The sequence below is a fragment of the Typopeltis vanoorti genome, chromosome 16 (genome assembly GCF_054136105.1).
Source record: "Typopeltis vanoorti isolate ZY-2024b chromosome 16, IOZ_Tvanoo_1.0, whole genome shotgun sequence".
Lineage (NCBI taxonomy): Eukaryota > Metazoa > Arthropoda > Arachnida > Uropygi > Thelyphonidae > Typopeltis > Typopeltis vanoorti.
In genome coordinates, this window is record NC_143564.1 from 94,684,146 (window position 1) to 94,703,720 (window position 19,575).

Genomic DNA, 19,575 nt, shown 5'->3' on the forward strand with positions numbered 1-19,575 from the left:
TTGGATTTCTGCTCAGGGCATGGACTGGTTATTACTAACGTGTTCCAACATAAAAATGTGCACAAATTCACATGGAGAGAAGAGGCAAGGAATAAGAAAAGTCTCATTGACTATGTTATTGTTGATAGTGATGTTTTCTCCCTAGTGCAGGACACCAGAGTGTACAGAGGATTTGAAATTGGAAGCGATCACTATTTAGTCTTGAGCAGGATAAAATTGAATTTATCCTGCTCAAGAATTATTGAAAAGAATAACATGTAAGAAAGTTTTAAAGCGAATAAAAGTTGAGCAGCTCTCAGATGTGAACTGTAGACTAAAATACACAAAGATTATTGAAGAAAAAATGAAAGAGTTTGAGAACAGGAACCAAACCTTGGAGATTCAGTGGCAAGCCCACTGAAGAAAACACTGATTGATTCAGCCAGAGAGGCATGTGGTGAGGCTATGTGCAAGGATAGAAAAATCAGAACTTGGTGAACACAGGAAGTTAAAGAGTCAGCAGAAGAAAAGAAGAAAGCATATCAATAGTTCCTGGCAAATAATTCAGCTTGTGCTCTTCGAGAATACAGAGACAAATGTAAGAAAGCTAAACACTGTGTAAAACTTGCTAAACAAAAGTCATGGGAGGACTTTGGCAAGAACATAGAAAATAAATATCAAGAAGGTGGTAAGATATTCTGGAGGTTGTTGAAGAAGCTTAGAAATGGAGGAAAGAGTGCTGTAAAAGAAGTTAGAGATGATAAAGGCGACATGAAAACAGGAGAAAAAGATATCCTTCAAGTATGGAGTAATTACTTTGAAAAATTGCTAAATGAAACAAGCAGTGATAGAACAGTGGTAAAAAAACACTCAACAGACATACAGTCAGGAATACATATCCATACTTGAAGTAGAAAAAGCCATCAAAGGCTTGAAATGTGGAAAGGCAACAGGAGTAGATGATATTCAACCAGAAATGCTGAAGTATGGTGGTATAAAAGTATTACAGTGGCTGCACTGCATAGTTCAGAAAGCCTGGACAGAGGGGCGAATTCCCGATGATTGAAGTAGAGCTCTAATAGTACCCATATATAATAAAGGGAAATAAAACAATGTGAGAATTACAGAGGTATTTCCCTAATGGAAGAAAAGCTTGGTGAAGAACTAGCTGGATTCAGGCCAAATAGAGGCTGTCAGGATCAGATCTTCACTTTATGACAAATAGTCGAGAAAGCATGGGAATATAACAGAGATCTGTATTTAAGTTTTGTCGATCTGGAAAAGGCATATGACAGGGTGCCAAGAGAGAAGCTATTCAATACGCTACAGTTATATGGTGTCAATGTGGGATTATATCAAGCAATACTTAGTCTGTATTTGAGTTGCAAGTCGACAGTTAGAATTAAAGGATGTACAGGAAGATGGTTTAATGTTAAATCTGGTGTGAGACAAGGATGTACATTATCCCCCTCTGTTATTCATTATCTATATGGATCGCATTATGAAGGAAAGTGGTATTAAACATGATATATTAGAATTGGAGATGTTAATGTCAGTTCTTTGCTTTATGTGGACGATGTTATACTTCTAAATAAATCTGTACAAGTCTGCAAGATTCTCTGACTAAATTGAATAATTGTTGTAATAGATATGGTATGAAATTCAGCAATAAAAAGACAAAGACAATGAAAATAGGTAGAATTGTTGAAAATATCAACCGTGTTGTGAACGGGAAACCTGTGGAACAAGTAAAACATTTCAGCTACTTAGGCACGATTTTTAGTTAACGATGGTAAATTAAATATGGAAATAGACAACAGAATCAACAAAGCTGGTATTGTAGGAAGTCAATTGAATAAATTCATATGGAATAAGAGAAAAATTAGTCAGAACACTGAATTTGCTGTAGACAAAACAGTGTTCAAACCAGTTTTAACTTGTGGATCTGAGAGCTTGGTCAGAAGTAAAACACTTCACCAAAGACTAGAGACCACAGATTTGAGAGTCCTGAGAAAGATTAAGAGGTGTGAACAGATGGCATCAATGGCAATATCATATTAAAAACGAGGATATTAGGAAAGAACTTGACATTGTCAGCATCCAGGAATGCGTTAGCAGAGCTAATCTCAGATGGTATGGTCACTTAAATAGAATGGTCGAGGAAAGATTAGCAAAACAAGTGTTCTCTGCCAGGTTGGCAGGAAAACAACCCAGAGGATGACCAAGATATAGGTGGATTGATATGGTACAATGTGGTGATTTCTATCATCTAAGTTATCATCTAAATGATAACTTAGATGATAGAAATATAAGATCTGATAATGATAATATTGGAGTCTTGACAAGTAACAGACTAATTTGGAGGAAAATTGTAGATAGGAAGTTAGTAATGATGTAAATTTTTCATGTAGTACTATCATATCCTGTACACCCCTTGAGGGTACATGTCAGGAATTTGATGATGATGATGACGACATATTTCTCTCGCACTCCCCCATTAGGGGGGGTGCGAGAGAAATACACCATATTATTTACTTTATGTATTTTACTATTGTATAACACACTAAATTACAAAATACACTATTGTATACACCAGTGATCTCAAACTGGCGGACTGCATCCGTCCTCCACAGCAATTTTACATGGCCCACGAATACATTTCAATTATATATTTGTTGTAATATGGTGCTTGTAATTTTAGAGACACAGAGATATGGACTGAGCTTATGTGCGCATTAGCTCAGTCCATATCTACAATTTACAATCAGTAAATTTAGTTTGCCAGCCGACAGTTGGTGGCGCTTCAGTATTCTGGTGTTTCTAATGCACAGCTGCACAGTTCATATTGCAATATAGATGGAGACAAACTAACGTACGGCTTATAAAACCTGTTTTTGTGCTTGTTGTTAGATCTACATTATATCAATACCCATTGTTTAGAATTGTGCATAACTTTTGAGTGTTGCTTTCATATGAAAATTCATCTTGTTGAATTAAAGTTATAAATAAAATTATAATAGTGATTTTAATTAAGAGATTAAACTGCAAGCCATGTCTTTATCAAAGAGTAAAAGAAGAGTGGACGAAGAAGGACATGTTTTTCGAGATAAATGGGAAATTATGTACTTTTGTGGTGTTGTGCTAAAATTGTATGTTTTATTTGTAATAAGGGAATATCAGTTCTAGAAGAATACGATTTATGCCGGCATTACGAAACGAATGATTAAGAAAAATTTTAAATTTTGGGAAGAAAAGTTAGTTTCTGAAATCTGGCTTGCAACGATAACAAATTTTTTTTACCAAAGCAACAGTTCACGCAAGTTTGGCTCTCACGCACATCATTGCAAAACGATCAAAACCATTTACTGATGGCGAATTGCTTAAAGATTGTTTGATTAAGTCTGCTGAACTTCTTTGTCCTGACAAACAACAATTATTTAAAAATGTTAGTTTGTCAGCCAACACGGTAGCATAACGTATTAACGAAATCGCTAGTGATTTACAATGTCTGTCAGTTAAAAGAAAAAAGTATTGATTTTGCAGCATTCTCAATAGCAGTTGATGAGAGTACTGACATCACAGATATAGCACACCTTGCTGTTTTCGTACGAGGTGTTACTGAAATTTGAAGTAATTGAGGAATTATTGGAAATAATTCCTATGAAAGGAAAAACTGGTGCACAGGATATTTTTTCTGAAATAAAAACTATAATAGATAAATATAAATTAAGTTGGGATAAAATGGTTGGATTTGCAAGTGATGATGCAGCTGCTATGGTTGGTAAAAAAAAAAAAATGGAGTAGCGGTAAAATTAAGAAATATAGTGAAAGAAGAAAAATTACAGAATAAATTTTGCACTATATATTGCATTATTCATCAAGAAGCACTTGTTGCCAAAAGTTTGCAGATGGATAATGTTATGGAAACAGTAAACTTTATCCATGGACGAGCTCCAAATCATCGAGAATTTGTTGCATTGCTTGAAGAAATTGAAAGTGAGTACGGAGAAATGATTTATTATAACGAGGTGAGGTGGTTAAGTCGAGGAGCTGTAATAAAACGTTTTTTTTTTTTTTATTTAATAAATGAAATCAAATGAAACCATGTAATGATACGTGGATAACAGATTTAGCATTTCTTGTTGACTTAACTGGCCATTTAAATATTCTCAATAAAGAGCTGCAAGGAAAGAATAAACTTATCACTGACATGTATGCTTGTATTAAAGCTTTTAAAGTTAAATTGCAATTATGGGAAACACAACTGGAATCAAAAAATTTTGTACATTTCCTACATCTTAAATCCTGCCCTGTTATTTCAAATGAAAAATCTCAAGAATATGCAAGAAAAATAGCATCATTGCGACAAGAATTTGAAGAAAGATTTTAATGATTTGGAGTCCGATTTTACATTATTTTCATTATCATTAAAAACGAACGTGAATAACGCACCAGGAAATCTACAAATGGAGCTAATTAATTAATTTACAGTGTGATATAAATCTTATTCAAAGATTTGAAGATACAGATTTGATTAACTTTTATTCGTACTTGTCAAAAGATAAATACCCTCAGTTACGAATTTTTGCAATAAGAATAATCGCTTTGTTTGGGAGTACATTTATATGTGAACAGTTTTTTTCGCAGTTGAAAATTAATAAGTCTAAGAAAAGAACCCGATTGACCGATGAGCATCTACAATCCATGATGAAGATAGTTTCTCGTAATTTTTCTCCAAGGCTACAAACTTTATCAGAATCGAAATGCCGTCAAGTTGCAGTAAGAAATAAAGAAGTTTATAATTATTTACATACAAATATATGTATTTTTTCTGTATGTGTCGAAGAAAAATAATAGGTTGTCATTATTTATTCTCAAGTTATAAAGGTTATAAAAGGGTTTCATAATTATAAAGGTTATAAAGGGGTGGTATCCATACATTAGGGGTAAGTACAGTTCAATATATATATATATATATATATATATATATATATATATATATATATATATATATATATATATATATATATTCACTCTCATTTTGTTAAAAAAAAAAAAAAATTCCATCCCATCAGCTGCTTTCACATTGTGCATTCGGCCCGCGTGCAATTTGAGTTTGAGACCACTGGTATACACAATGCATAGAATCTATTGAGCCTTAGATGTTGGAAGGGAGTCGTCTTTATCCTGTTCTCATCTACCTCTTCTCATCTCCTCTTTGCTTGAACAGGGATGAGGAACTGATCAAGGATGGACTGTCTCTCCCTCTTTTTGAAGTGATGCATGATGATGCCGTTGAACAAGTCTGTCATTCTACTCACATCGGCAGTGTTGGGTTGCCATTCCAAACAAACAGACTGCACCTTCTCCTAATGTAATAAAACTTCTTTAATGGCAGCTGTTGGCATTGGCCTTTTTTTCCTTGCCATCCTCTGCTTCAGGTGAAATTCCTCTTTCTCTCTCTCTCCTTTGTTTGCTGAGTGCTCTAAGTTCTTCCACGGTCAGTTCGTCATCATGATTCCCCACAAGCTTTTCTTCATCAGCCTCATCAACCTCTTCTATGTCAAGATTCTCTGCCGTCGAAATGATCTCTCACATGGCTACAGCTGCTTCTGATTCTCCAGCTGCTTAGTCTGCACTGTCATCCTCCTGAGAAAAATTAGGAACGAATTTCTTCCACGATGTACGAAGGGGTCTCTGTGTCACTCCATCCCAGGCAGTTTTAATAAAGGAAATGTTGTGGGGAATGTTGAACTCGATCTTCCAGAAGTCCTTCAGTGTCTTGTCAGAAGAGTGAGTCATGTCGAAAAGCCTTGGTGTAAAGTTTTTTAAACCACTCAATCACTTCTTGATCCATGGGTTGGATCAGTGACGTCGTGTTTGGAGGCAAAAACTGGACTTCAATTTCAAGAATGTCCTCTAGGTCTTGAGGGTGGGCACTAGCATTGATTTCAAAGGCAAATTATTGTCAGTGAGGAACTTCTTCATGTTTGGGGCAAACACCTCAAAAATCCAATCTTTGAAAACTTACTGCTCTATCCAGGCTTTTGCATTGGATTTCCATATCGCTGGCAGTTTGGACTTAATGATTTTCTTCCCAAAGCACCGAGGATTTTCTGAGTGGTAGACCAGAAGTGGCTTTAGTTTAAAGTCTCTGCTTGCATTTGCTGCCAATAACAAGGTAGGCCTATCTTTCATAGGCTTATGTCCTGGGAGCTTCACTTCTTGTTGCGTGATATAAGTTCGATTTGGCAAGCGCTTCCAAAATAACCCAGTTTCATCCCCATTAAAAATTTGCTGTAGCAGCTAGCCTTCCTTCCTAATTAAATCTTCACATTTTTTCACAAACTTTTCTGCAGCCTCTTTATCTGCACTAGTAGCTTCCCCCGTCTGAGAACACTATGGATGCCTGTTCTATCTTGGAATTTGTGAAACCAACCTCGACTTGCTTTGAATTCCTCAGTTTGATCTGAGGTACATCGTGGAGTTTTCTTCTGCAATTCTTCAAAAATTAACCAAGCCTTCTCACAGATCATTGCATGAGTTACTGGATCTCCCTTCATTGATTGAAGTTCTATTCTTTTCAGAAATCTTCATTGCACCAGCAGACACCCTAGCACCCAAAATCTTCTCTCTCTGTTGCCAAAAGGTTGCCACAGTTCACCTAGGAACATCATGCTCTTGAGCTACATCTGTAATTGTTCTGCCTTTCTGCACTTTATCTACAATTTCTTTCTTCTTCTCTATGCTCAACCAAGTGTGCTTTTTTCCTGAATTATTCACTTCTATTTGGACCCATTCTTAAATTTCACTCAAAAAAATAACTGCAGATGCACAAAATTTTTACTTTTTGAAAAATGCAGAATTGAAAATTAGCACAAACAACACGAGCAAACACCAATGCAGCCCAACAAGAAATGACAAATAACATCGCACAATTCCATGCATGCTCATGTGCTGCCCACTAAATTCAATTGTCGAATTGCGAGGTACCACTTTATATGGAAATATGACTTCTGCATTACTTCCACCTTGGTATCCCCCACCTCTGAGTCTGGCTCCCACTGATGAGACCTCAATTAAGGTTGAAACTGGTCTGGGTAGTGACCCTTCCCTTAATGCATAGTATTATACATGTCTGCACGACGTGCTTTGCATTATATGATAGTAAGGCAAGTGATGTGAAATCATATACCATCTTTGCCACGAGTTGCCCCAGTCCTGAATGTTGCCCCAGTTCAGATGCAAAAAGGATTAAATCAAATATATAATTTCTAGCATAATCAAATGAAAAACAACTTCCATCAAGTTTCATTTATGGATTGGAAAGTTTGATAAAAAAAACAAAGCAGTTAAATCATAGATATGAGACAGTGGATATGAGAGTTTTTTTTGGCAGAAATTATGGAAGCAAACAGACAGCATCATATATTAAACATGGAGATTATCTTGGCTCACATTTTGTGAGGCGAGATAATCTAAGATGGGATCACTTAAACAGAATAGGAGGGAAACAGTTATCAAAAGAAGTGTTTGATGCCAAAATTTCAGGAAAAAGAACCAGAGGACGACCACGATCTAGGTGGTTTGAATGCAGTGAAAACTTAGAAGACTGAAATATAAAGTACGACTATCGAACGCCCCAAAAAATAGCAGATTAATTTGGAAGAAAATTGTTGATAAGAGTATTAATAATAATGTAAACTTTATCATGTAGTACTATCATAGTAGTCTGTTCACTCCTTCAGGGTATATATGAGAAGTTTGATGATGGTAAGAAATACCATCGTTTTAATTTGCTTTGTAGCACACTCAACTAGTTAGCTGCAATATATCTTGATTGCATAAAGTTTCCAATTTTGGCACAGTATTTTTTTTTTTGTAATTTTAATATTCCTGTATCAGACAGCAGCCCATTTTGTTTCATTATAGACCAACTACTCCCATCCTAATTTTGTTTCCAAAAGCTGGTTAGTCTAAAAGATCCTTACTCCTTACGCCTTTTGAGGAATGAAAAGGCACCAAAGGATTTATATACATTCACGTATCCTTTTTTTTATGCGATCTTGAAGTTATGCAATGCATAACTTCAAATTAATATTGTCCCGATCAAGTGTTTAACAGTGCTGAAACAAGATTGTTTTGGAAGAAAATGCTTAGTCGAACTTACATTGCAGAGTCTGAGAAAAAAGCAAATGGGTTTAAAGCAAGCTAAGATCGAGTAACATTGTTACTTTGTAGCAATGCATCAGGGGATTGAATGTTGAAACACCTCCTAGTAAATCGATCTCTAAGACCATGTGCTCTAAAAGGCAGTGATCTAAAATAGCTGCTGGTACATTGGATGGCTAATACAAAGGCCTGGGTAACAACTGTTGTATTTACAAAATAGTTCAATAATTGCTTTGTACCAGAAGTGGAAACATATATGAAGCAAAAAAAGCTCTTGATTTTAAAGTTTTTATTAATTGTTGACAATGCACCAAGTCATCTGCATTTAGAACATCCAAATATGCAAGTAGTGTTTTTTCCATCCAATACAGCAAGCATTATTCAAGCCATTACAGCCATTAAATCAAGGCATAATTGCTACTTGCAATTATGCCTTGATCTAATTTTTGGACTGCTTAAATCATGTTGCATCAGCTATCGCTAAAATAAGACCACAAACTTTAAATGCCTGCTGGAAAGCAGCTTGGCCTGGATGTGTTGCAAACAGTGCAAATATTCAAACATCTACATTATCAGCTGAAATCATTAATTTGGCTTTTATCTTCCTTTTTTCTGATAATACTTCTAACATTTGTAAATAAATACAGCAGTTCACTTTGAAGTCCATAACCAGTCCTACCTAAGCCACTTGTTGACTGTAATTTCCCACCACATGTATAAGCAAAATTTTAAGTCAATAAATTTGCTACCACTAGAAGCACTAGAAATAAATAAAGGTAGTCTGTTGGTGACAAACAAATTCATATTAATTATTAATACAGCAATAATTTCCTCAGTGAATTGTAAATGGACTACTATGATATAGACTTAATATATCATGGATAGATAAATGACAGGTGAAATAATAAAAAAAAATTGATACCTACCAAAAATTGATTTATGACAATTAGAAAAATGCTATGAGCCAGCAACCACTGGTTACTTCAGATGTCAGTGTTCAAAATATCATGCAACCAAGTTGTGCAAAAAAAAAAAAAAAGATCAAAGCTTTATGTAATATAATAATGTTACGAGAGTAGCTTTTCTTCCTAATAACTGAAATGAAGATTGTTATCAAAAATGTTTTGATTAGTCTTCAATTCAGTTGATTTGCAATCATATATCTATAATGATGTCATCATCTGACTGAAATTTTAAATTGGCTAACCAGATTATAATTATTTTCTTGAAAATCCTATGTATAAAAAAAGTTCAGTAAATACTTATTGCAGTACAATTATATGCTTTTATTGTTTATTTACATGTATTAGTTTCACCTTTTAATACCTGTGTTTTTTCTTCTTCAGCCTTAATCGCAACTTTTGGAGATATCAATGCAGCAGTGGAAAGGCTTCTGCAATCACAACAGTGACATTACCTAATCCTAAAGGATAAAGACGTCAGTTTGAGATCAATTTTGGACCAATACCTATCTTCGTGTAATATGCGATTACATTTGTTATTATGAAAATTATTTCTCTACTAATGTTGCATTAGTCTTATTCAGAATATGTTAAGTTTCTCTTCTCTCTTTCTCTATCTATCTATCTCTCTCTGTCTATCTTCTCCTTTTGGAAGCAGTTTGGATTCACCATTTGTTACTAAGACAATTTTTTGATTCTGAAGGGGGGAAGGAAGGAATCACTGAAAGAAGATATATTTTCACACTTATACAGTTCCTATAAATAAACAATTAAATGATTTCAAAGTAACTTCTGTGTCTTGCTTACGTGGGACAGAATGGGGATGGTGACACTTATTTTAGTTACTCCCAACTAACTTTGACTCTCTTATTGGTAACGTATTTCCTTTCAGTCATATTTTAATTGTACATCACAAAATGACATATCCTATAATCCATACTGCATAACAATGTTGTTCTTTCATCATTTCTTCCTGCATGCCTTTGAATTTTCAGAACTGGTTTGTTTCAAATTGAATATTCTTCAGTAGTGCAGTAATTGTATATTAGAAATTATAACAGTAATGGATATATATAGTTGCAGAGTTGTGCCATATTTTATTCATTCGGGTATTTATTCTTGTCCTCCTTTGCTGCATTGTTTCTTCTAGGTTACTTACAGGGCTCCTTTACACATCTTGTTTCTTGTTCAAATTACCAATCCAAATATTTGAAGCTGTCCACTTTTTAAACTAGTTTTTAGACAATTATCCAAAGAGTGCAAATGTGGCTGCTTGTGGAGTGTTTACTGCACTACAGGTAATTAAATTGAAGTCACAGCATTGTGAACTATTTCAGTCATAATAATATATGGACTTATTGTGAGACTGAGATGCAAAATAATGCATACTGTGTATGGGAATAATATTCATGCTTGAATTTCCTGTATCATGTAATTTGCTGTATAAATAAATGATTGTTAGTTAAGTTTGTGCTTATAGTCAAATTTGAGCATATTTCACAGATTTCCAACAAAGAAAAAATTAGTTTAGAAAAAGACATAATTTATATTTCTTTGGGGGATCCTGAAATTCATAAATCTTGGTATCCCAAATGAAAAATGTCATGCTTATTTAATTCTAGTATGAAGCTTTTTAATTATATTATATTATATATTATAATATACAAATTATATTACTGCAGAAAGCCTTTTGGGCTTCCTGCAGTAATATAATTTGTATATTATTTTAAGTATTATATATATGCACACCCCTGCCAGTTATTGAATAATTCGCTTTGTTTTATATTCAATCTTTTTAATGACATCAATTTTTTAATATACATTAGTTATCATTTTATGAATTTATCATAAGGAAGTGACAAAAGCAGAAGAAATAATTGACCTACTAGTATAGTACTTGTTTTGTGAATGTGTATCATTGAAATGGAATTTTAATGTAGTGACAAATGTGACAAGGGTCAAGAGGAGAAAAGAGGTAGATAACCTGGAGATATTTGAGATGCTGAGTTGCAGAAATGTTATCCCATGTATTGTGGAAAAGTATAAGAGATATGGCTTTACCCATAAGCTGTTTGTTTCTATATTGGCCCAGTACCAAGTGAGTGGAAAGAGAACAAAATGGTTCATTTAAATTAAGGAGACTCTAAGACTGAGGTAGAAAAATATCACTAATATCTCATGAGTTTGATTAAGGCAGGGCTTGGTAAATATGCTTGCCCACCACTTGCTGACGAGTAGCTGTAGACTGAACAAAATAGAATATTTTTATTTATTAAAAACTTTCTAAAAATCTTATTTCAACTTTAAGAAAACAAAAGAATATGTATAATATAAAGGGCCATTCTAGTAACAGAAATCCAAAAAAGCGATGTGGTTTTTACTGCTCTTCCTATTTTATGTACTAACTTCTGCTTTTGGGAATAGTTCTTGCATAATGGAAATCTTCAAACAATGATACAGCACCATTAATCACTTTATGGAACTTCTGCTGAACTTATTCTGGAATAAAGTGACAGTTGAGTTGGATTAGAGAAATGACTACATCATGATATTACTGGACATTGCCAAAAGCATTCCACAAGATACTGCAAAACCCTATCGCAAAGTTGGAATAGGGATCAACATGAAACTAGTGAGTAAATAAGAGGGTGGTTACTGATTGACAGAAACCAGAGAGCAGTATGTGGGGGGATTGAATTGAAGAGAAATAGGTGACTAGTGATATACCATAGAACTCTGTACTTGGCCCAGTTCTGTTGAATTTGGTAAGTGATTGGGAATTTGGGGGAGAATATCCAGGTTATTTGTCAATGATGCTAAACTGGGAGAGCAATAGTTAATAAAGGTGATGTACAGATCATGTGGGATGATCTAAATAGTCTGGTAGTTTGGGCGAAGCATAAGTAATTTCAGTTTGTGTCAAATGGTAAGGCTATGCACTTTGTGATGAAAAAACTATAAGCTGCATATTACATGGTTTAAGAAATACTTGTACTATGAGGTTTCTTTAATTCACATGAAAAACACAATGAAATAAGTAAATAACATTTATTTAAAGCCATTATATTTCAGCCTTTAAATATTATTATTATGTGACACCTCCAGGGAGTCCAAAGACTCATCGAGGGAAGGCTCCTACTCTACAACTCTGTCTCCACTACTCAATCCACCAACAAACTGCAACTACACCAATGCCATCTACTGCCCACCACCACTATTATTTTCACAATCAAAACATCCATGCCCACATCAAGATTTGAACCCACAGCCTTTTGGCTAGAGAGCAGATATGCTAACCACTCGGCCAACCAGGCTGGCAATTTACTATTTATTATTTACTTATTTCCTGATGTTTTCATGTGATTTGTATTACATAGATTGAACTTGGCTGCGAGAGGTCAATGAGTCTAGAGATTTAGGAATAATGATGTACAAACAGGATACAGTGGGCATAAAAGCTCATAAGATCACTTGGATGTTAAAAAATACATGGACAAACAGGGATAAGGAAGTCGCTATCCCTCTTTATAAGTCTTGGATACAAACACATCTGAACTATTGTGTACAGATTTGGCTGCCTGGATGTCTTATGGAAATGGTAGAGAGGATTTAGAGTCAAGCGACCAAAGTAATGACTGAAGTTTTTGGAAGTGCTATGAGAATAAACTAAAAGAGTGGAATATAATAGAAACATACAGTAGATGACTGCTCTAGTGAAGTTAGGATAAGAATACTAATCCCTGCACTCCATTCCCATGAAACAAAGGAAATCACCAGAAGTAGAACAAAAAAAAAAAAACCCATCATGGAAATAAGACAAAAAAACATTGGAAATGGGAAAAAGAAAATCACAAAATTAAATTAAAATTAAAAAATCATGGTGTGAAATATATGCGGAGATTTTCAGAAACTAAAGTTTTTCAAGAAAAAACTAAATTGGCGTTTATAATTAAATCCTCAGTATTCATTATAGTTTATAATTGCTCACATGATTTATAAAATGAAGCATTGAAATTTTAATTATCAACATTATGTGATCGGCCACTCGCCTTCATCACACAATATTTGAATCTTTAGCAACAATGCTTCTGTAATTAAATTAAAACAAACAGTTTCATTCTTGCTTGTCCTTTTATCGTTTCAGAATCATAAGATTACCATGATTTAAAAAACCTGAAAATGGATATGATTTACCAAGAATCTCCTTTATGCAAGCCTAACACGTATTCTGATAACTCATCTTTCAATGGAGGACTTTCCGCTTTTAGGTCCTCGGAATGTTTTTCTGATTTATTGGTGTTTTGTAATGCAAGTTTCTGTTTATGTCAGTTTTGCATATTAAACTCAGTCACTCTAAAACTCGCGCCCTGCTGCTCGATTGCCATGTTTTTATGCAAAATCAATAATTTTGAGTTTAAAAAGCAGCACTGTACTTGAACGTTTCTTCATATTTCAAGCAAAAATTACCAATAATTTACACTTGAGATACGTTATGAACACGAATTCTTCACGAATGGCTAAAGAGAAGTGAAAGTGGCTCAACGACAAAGGCAAGCCAGTGATTGTTTAGTTGAAATGCTGATTCTCTTCAATTGAATTCCGAACTATCTCAAACTGCCATAACAACATTTACTATCTATTTCTTAAAGTTTTAAACTTTTTTTCATGTGCAAGGTGTGTGCAAAAATTAATTTATTTTTCATAAAAGTAAAATCAGGGATGCAAGATACACGAGGGCGAGTTATATTTGAATAAATACAGTAGAACAAATGAAAGTATGAGGAATAAATCACAGGAAATTACACATGGAAAAATGTTTAAAAAAAATCGCAGGAAACAGAGCAAAGAATTCATGAGAAAAAAAATAATAATAAATAACAAATTGTGGGAAACAAAAAGGATATCACACATTTACTTTTTAATAATCTGGTAAATAGAACAAAAGAAATCACGAGAAACAGAAGAAAGGAAATAGTGGGAAATCATACACTGACAAGAGAACACAATGGATTGGCAGGGAGGGACCACACATAAAGCACAAAAAATTACAACATAAAAAAAAAGTAAAAATAGCCATTGGAGACGAGGAAAAAACTAAAGTATGAAATTATAAAAATAAAAATTCAGAATTTTGTCTAAATTTCAAAATGTTATATTAGCTTAAATTAATGTCACTTACCTGAAATCTACATAAATATTTGCAGTCTGTACCACTTGAATCAAATCTGAAAACTCCAGTAGTCAGGAGTCAACTTGGTCACCTCCGATTACAAAAAGGAAGGAAGCAGAAGTTATGCACATTAGTCTGCATAAGTCAGCCTGAGAAGAGGGGGAAAGTAGTGTTAGACATACACCTGGGTGTGAATGTCAGCTTCTTTATTGGACAGAGACCAAAGGAAGTATAGCTGCATTAATTGATACTGTTCTCTTAAAACTGCCAATTGAAGAATTATTGCACAACATTCAGTTTTAAACTTTACTTTGAGGTTTAAGTAGAAATTATGAAGTTTATTTGGGTAGCATCTTATTTTACAGTATATCTATAAGGTAAAAAATTCTAAATTTCAGATTTAAAAGATTTGAGTTTTTACAAGGATGGTCTGAAAAGTTCTCGGCCTAAAAATGAAAAAACTAATTTATAATTCCAGATTTATTTTTATTTTTTCAACATAATCTCCCTTAAGACTAATACATTTATTCCAATGGTGCTGCAGCGCCATTATCCCATCCCTATAGGGGTTCTCAGTATGATCTGCAAAATACCCCTCTACAGCTGCAATCACCTCTTGATTCGAAGAAAATTGCCGACCAGCGAGGAAGGGTTTTAGTTTTGGAAAGAGAGAGAAAAGTCAGGGGGAGCCACATCTTTAGAATAGGGTGGATGTTGCAATTCATAGTACAGATCCCCTAATTTTCCCATTGCCAAAACACCTTTCTGGGCAAGGGCATTGTCCTGATGAAAGATAATGTTTTTCTTCTGCAAACCAGGTCTTTTCTCACAAATTTTTTTGTCTAGTCTGCTTAAAAGATCAGAATAATATTCCCTGGTTATTGTTTTATCCTTTTCAAGATAATTAATAAACAAAATGCCTTTAGCATCCCAAAACGCTGATGCCATGACCTTTCCTACTGCTGGAACTGACTTTGTCTTCTTTGGTGCTGAACTGCTGTTTGGATTCTGGTGTATAATGGTGAATCCAAGTCTCATCCATAGTAATAAATCGACGCACAAAATCAGTTTTATTCTTGTTAAAATGCTTCAAGTTCACTATTGAGAGATTTTCGTGCGAGTGTGTTTTTGATCTTCTGTGAGCAAGCGCAGCATCCATCTTGTGTAAAGCTTTTTCATTTGCAATTCTTCATGCAAAATATATCCTGCACGTTCTTTTGAAATGCCTGTAATCTCAGCAATTTCACGCACTTCGACTCGCCGGTCATCCAATACCATATCGTGCACTCGATCAATGATTTTTGGTGGTGTTACACTTTTTGGACGTCCTTCACGTGTATCATCTTAAAGACTGATACGCCACATTTAAACTCCGCAGCCCATTTCTTAATTGTTGAAAATGAAGGAGAAGAGTGCCCATAAACTTTTATGAACTTTGAATGAATTTCTCTTGGCGTTAAACCTTCTTTTACAAAGAATTTTATAACCGCACGATACTCAGTTTTATCCATTTCAAGGGATACAGATAGCTATATAAAACAAACTATTTGATAGAATGACTTGCAATTTCACATGGATGCTTATGAAAAATGTACCAACTTAGAAAAAAAAAAATCTTGTCGATAGTGTTGCCATCTATGGTCAAGGCCGAGAACTTTTCAGGCCACCCTTGTACTTAAATTTTTTATTTTAACTGTAAAACCATACTTTTACAACTTGCATATATTTAAGTAGTTCATTTTGAAATTGATATGTTAATTCATTGTTTTCATTTGCACTTTTTCATGCTGTCATTTTCTAATCTTTGTGAATTTTCTTTTTGTTCCATTTTCTATGATTTCTTTCATTTTATTTCCTCTAGATTTTCTTTTTTCTCTGGATCGTGACATCACTTGCTAGGAAATTTAGTTTGCTCTGATGAAGATTTCAGCTTTTACTGTTTGTGATATTGAGCTTAAAATTACATTTTTGTCTATGGGACTTAGGCCAGGACTTTCTATAGTTCGTTATAGTGCATCATTTCATTATTGTGGTGTTTGCTGTAGTGGTAATCTACTATAAGTTATTAAAAGAGTTTTATAGAGTATGCAAAAGAAATTATCCAATAACATGACCAGATTGGAGAGAACAAGGGGTAGCCCTGGAAGGTGTGTAAGGACTATTTTTTTTTTCTTGGAGAATGGTAAATGGGTGGGATGTGTTTGTTAGTGAACAATGTCCAAGCAAGATATGATAGGCATTATGCCAGTAATATGATTTCCTGCTTATGATGTGTCTTCAGATTCCATGGAGATGCCCATACAATAATAATAATAAGAAGAAATTAAAAGATTTTCAAGCATTAATTTACTGAATAGAAAGAATTATATTCTTGATTTAATTCTTTATCCAAGTGTAAGCAAACAATGTTTGCACATGAATCAATTTCATGACTGGGCTACGTGTATGTAGAGGCTAATGCCTTCACATTAATTGCCTTAGTATTCCATAATGCAAAACACACAACCTTTCAGAAGTGTATAATACTTTGTATTATGGGAAGAGCCACTACCCAGACCTTTTATAACTTTATTGAAGTCTCATCAGAAGCCAGTCTGGGTAGTAACTCTTCCCATAATGCAAAGCATTATACACTTCTGAAAGATTTGTGTGCTTTGCATTATGGGATATTAAGGCAATTAATCTGAAGACATTAGCCTCTACATACAAGTAGCCCAGTCATGAAGTTACTTAACACACAAGCATTATTTGCTTACTCTCGAATAAAGGATTAAACCAAGAATAGGATTTCTTGCCATCCTTAATTTATAGTCCATGTGTTGAGGCTTAAATACACTCAAGTACCACACAATACTAAGCTAACCAATTTTTCATATAAAAATTGGTGAGAGGAGAAACCCATGGTGGTTACCTCTATCTGTAAATTTTGTTCTTCCAAGAAAAATGACTAGAATTGATGGCAAAGGAAAAGAGATCTAATGTGTCATAAGGTAAAACGTTTTCTAAGAGTGTTAAGGTATCAATTAAGGGGATATTGGTACACAGTGAAGTGATGTCAAAGCTTACCAATATGTCTGTATTATTTAAAGTTAGATTTTCTATTAGGGTTTCAAAATGGGTCGAGTTTTTTTATATAGGATGTGGTAAGTCCAGTGAGGCAGAGTTAGCTAGCTGCTTTGACAGTTTGTAGATGTGCATTAGTGGCATCTACTATAGGTCTTAGGGGAATTAGGTTTGTGGATTTTTAGTAAACCATATATTCGGGGGTGCGGCAACAGAAGGTTTGAATTTTTCCATAATGTCTGGAGACCAGGAAGATACTTTTTATAAGTTTTTTAATTTTTTAACTTGTGTTCTAGTGGGATGCAGGTAGAGCGATCGTTGAGGATAATCTCCATTTTTCGATATTCCGTGGCATTACCCTTATCTGCTCTCTCAGAAAATTCAACTGAACTCGACCACATACACAACACCTTCCTCTCCCAATGGCTACAGTGACTGTAGTATTAAAAAATTAATCAGTTCTTCCCCATTACCTGGCCATCTCTTCAGAAGAAGTTCAGAAATGCCATCACCATACTCTACATCTGTGGTACATCAGAAAAAAAAATAGCCAAGACTTGGCTATTTTTTTCCATTCTACCAAAGATCAGCTCCCTCCTTTCTCAGTGCCTGGAGTTTATAAAGTACCCTGTTCTTGTAAGCTGGTGTACTTTGGACAGACAGGTAGATCAGCAACCATCTGCTTAGAAGAACACAAGTCATACATCTGCAACCATGACTATGATCAGTCAGGCCTGGCAGACCATATTTTGAATACAACCCACAGGATCTCTTGGAAAAACACCATGCTCCAAGTAAATTCAAAAAAGAGAGACTTTTTTTAGAATATGCAGCAGCTCTTAGAAATCATCCAAATCTAATTAAATATGGTTGCATTAAACTTCCAAAACTTTGGGAAACATTAATCATCAGAGATCCCACCTCACATTCTAGGCCACCAATCACGCATAGAGGGCGCACCACCTAGATAGGACTTTAGAGTCACCCACGTAGTTAGCTTAGTATTGTGTGGTATTTGAGTGTGTTACATTAGTTTTTTTGTAATCCCTGAAGATGTCTTAGTGACTGAGACGAAATATTGGAAGTATTAAAAATCTCTAAAAAAAACCACAAGTTCCATTAAGCCTCCAACATGATTAATTTATAGTATAACCAAGTGGGAAAAAACTTTCAATGAATAGGACTGATTTTGAAAACAAAGCTGACTCACCAGAGCATACCATTATAACTTGCTCACAAACTGCCATAAAGCCAAAGTTTCAGAGATAGAGAGAGTGTATTTCAAAGTAAGTTCCCTGTATCAAACTTTTCGGTAACATAGTTCACCTTTGAACTGTTAGCTGATACAGTGACATCTTTTCACTTAAACGTTAAATTCTTTGATAAGGGATTAAACCAAGTATTCAGTATTCTCACACTGCTTATCATATCTTGCCTTAAAATCATTTCACTGCTCTAAGCAAAGAAAATAGTCCTTGCTCCTTTGCTAACCACACTTTTACACAGCTTCCCTGGGTGACCCTTGTTCTTTCTCTCACCTCTTGTCATGTATCAAAAAGTTCTATTGTGCTAAAGATTGGTAGCTTGATTCATCAACAGGTGTTTTCTAGAGCTGTGAAACTGTGTCCCTCAACCCTAAGGTTCCATGTAACCTTCTAGGGTTCTCCAGTAATTTATGAAATAAATGTCTTCTGACATTTATTTCATAAAATAAATCTACTTCTGAAATAAATCTTCAGTGAATGGGAAAAATACTGCCTGGCAAAACTATGTTTATGCAAACTCTGTCATTTCTAGTCAGCATGATTTCCCAGTTATTACTGTGCAGTGAAGGCATTCCATCCATTCAAGTGCCATCTCCTATCCAGGAGGTTGACTACTATGATGTGACCTGTGGTTAACTATGAGCAGAATGACGTGGTGAGGACCCTATCTCTTCCACATATTGTTAAAAGACTGTTCAAAGGTATTTGGAAATGAAACAGCATCAATATCAGAATGTGTCAATTCATGGCTGTAAATCTGTGTATATTCACAGGGCCAAAAAAACCTACTTCTGTATGAAACTAGCTAACTCACCTTTAGTCGAAAGTGACCAGATAAAGGTTCCTCACTTCATAGACAGAAATCAAACCCAGGTCTTTCTGACCAAAGGGCTTCATCTATACCGACTGAGCTACAGAGGCTCTGGTGAAGACATTAATATTACTTTAATTACTTATCAAATTT

The 19,575-nt window shown here is 34.6% G+C and overlaps 1 protein-coding gene across 1 annotated transcript in view; it reads left to right on the top strand.

Moving 5' to 3' along the window:
* The window catches only part of LOC150098188 (ubiquilin-1-like), a 252,240-nt gene extending 241,661 nt beyond the window's left edge, over positions 1 to 10,579 (top strand). Inside the window, exon 14 of the mRNA XM_090406088.1 lies at positions 9,498 to 10,579. Coding sequence (XP_090262214.1) covers positions 9,498 to 9,562 — 65 coding nt within the window. The 3' untranslated portion in view covers positions 9,563 to 10,579. The remainder of the gene's footprint in view (positions 1 to 9,497) is intronic.
* The last annotated feature ends 8,996 nt before the right edge of the window (positions 10,580 to 19,575 follow it).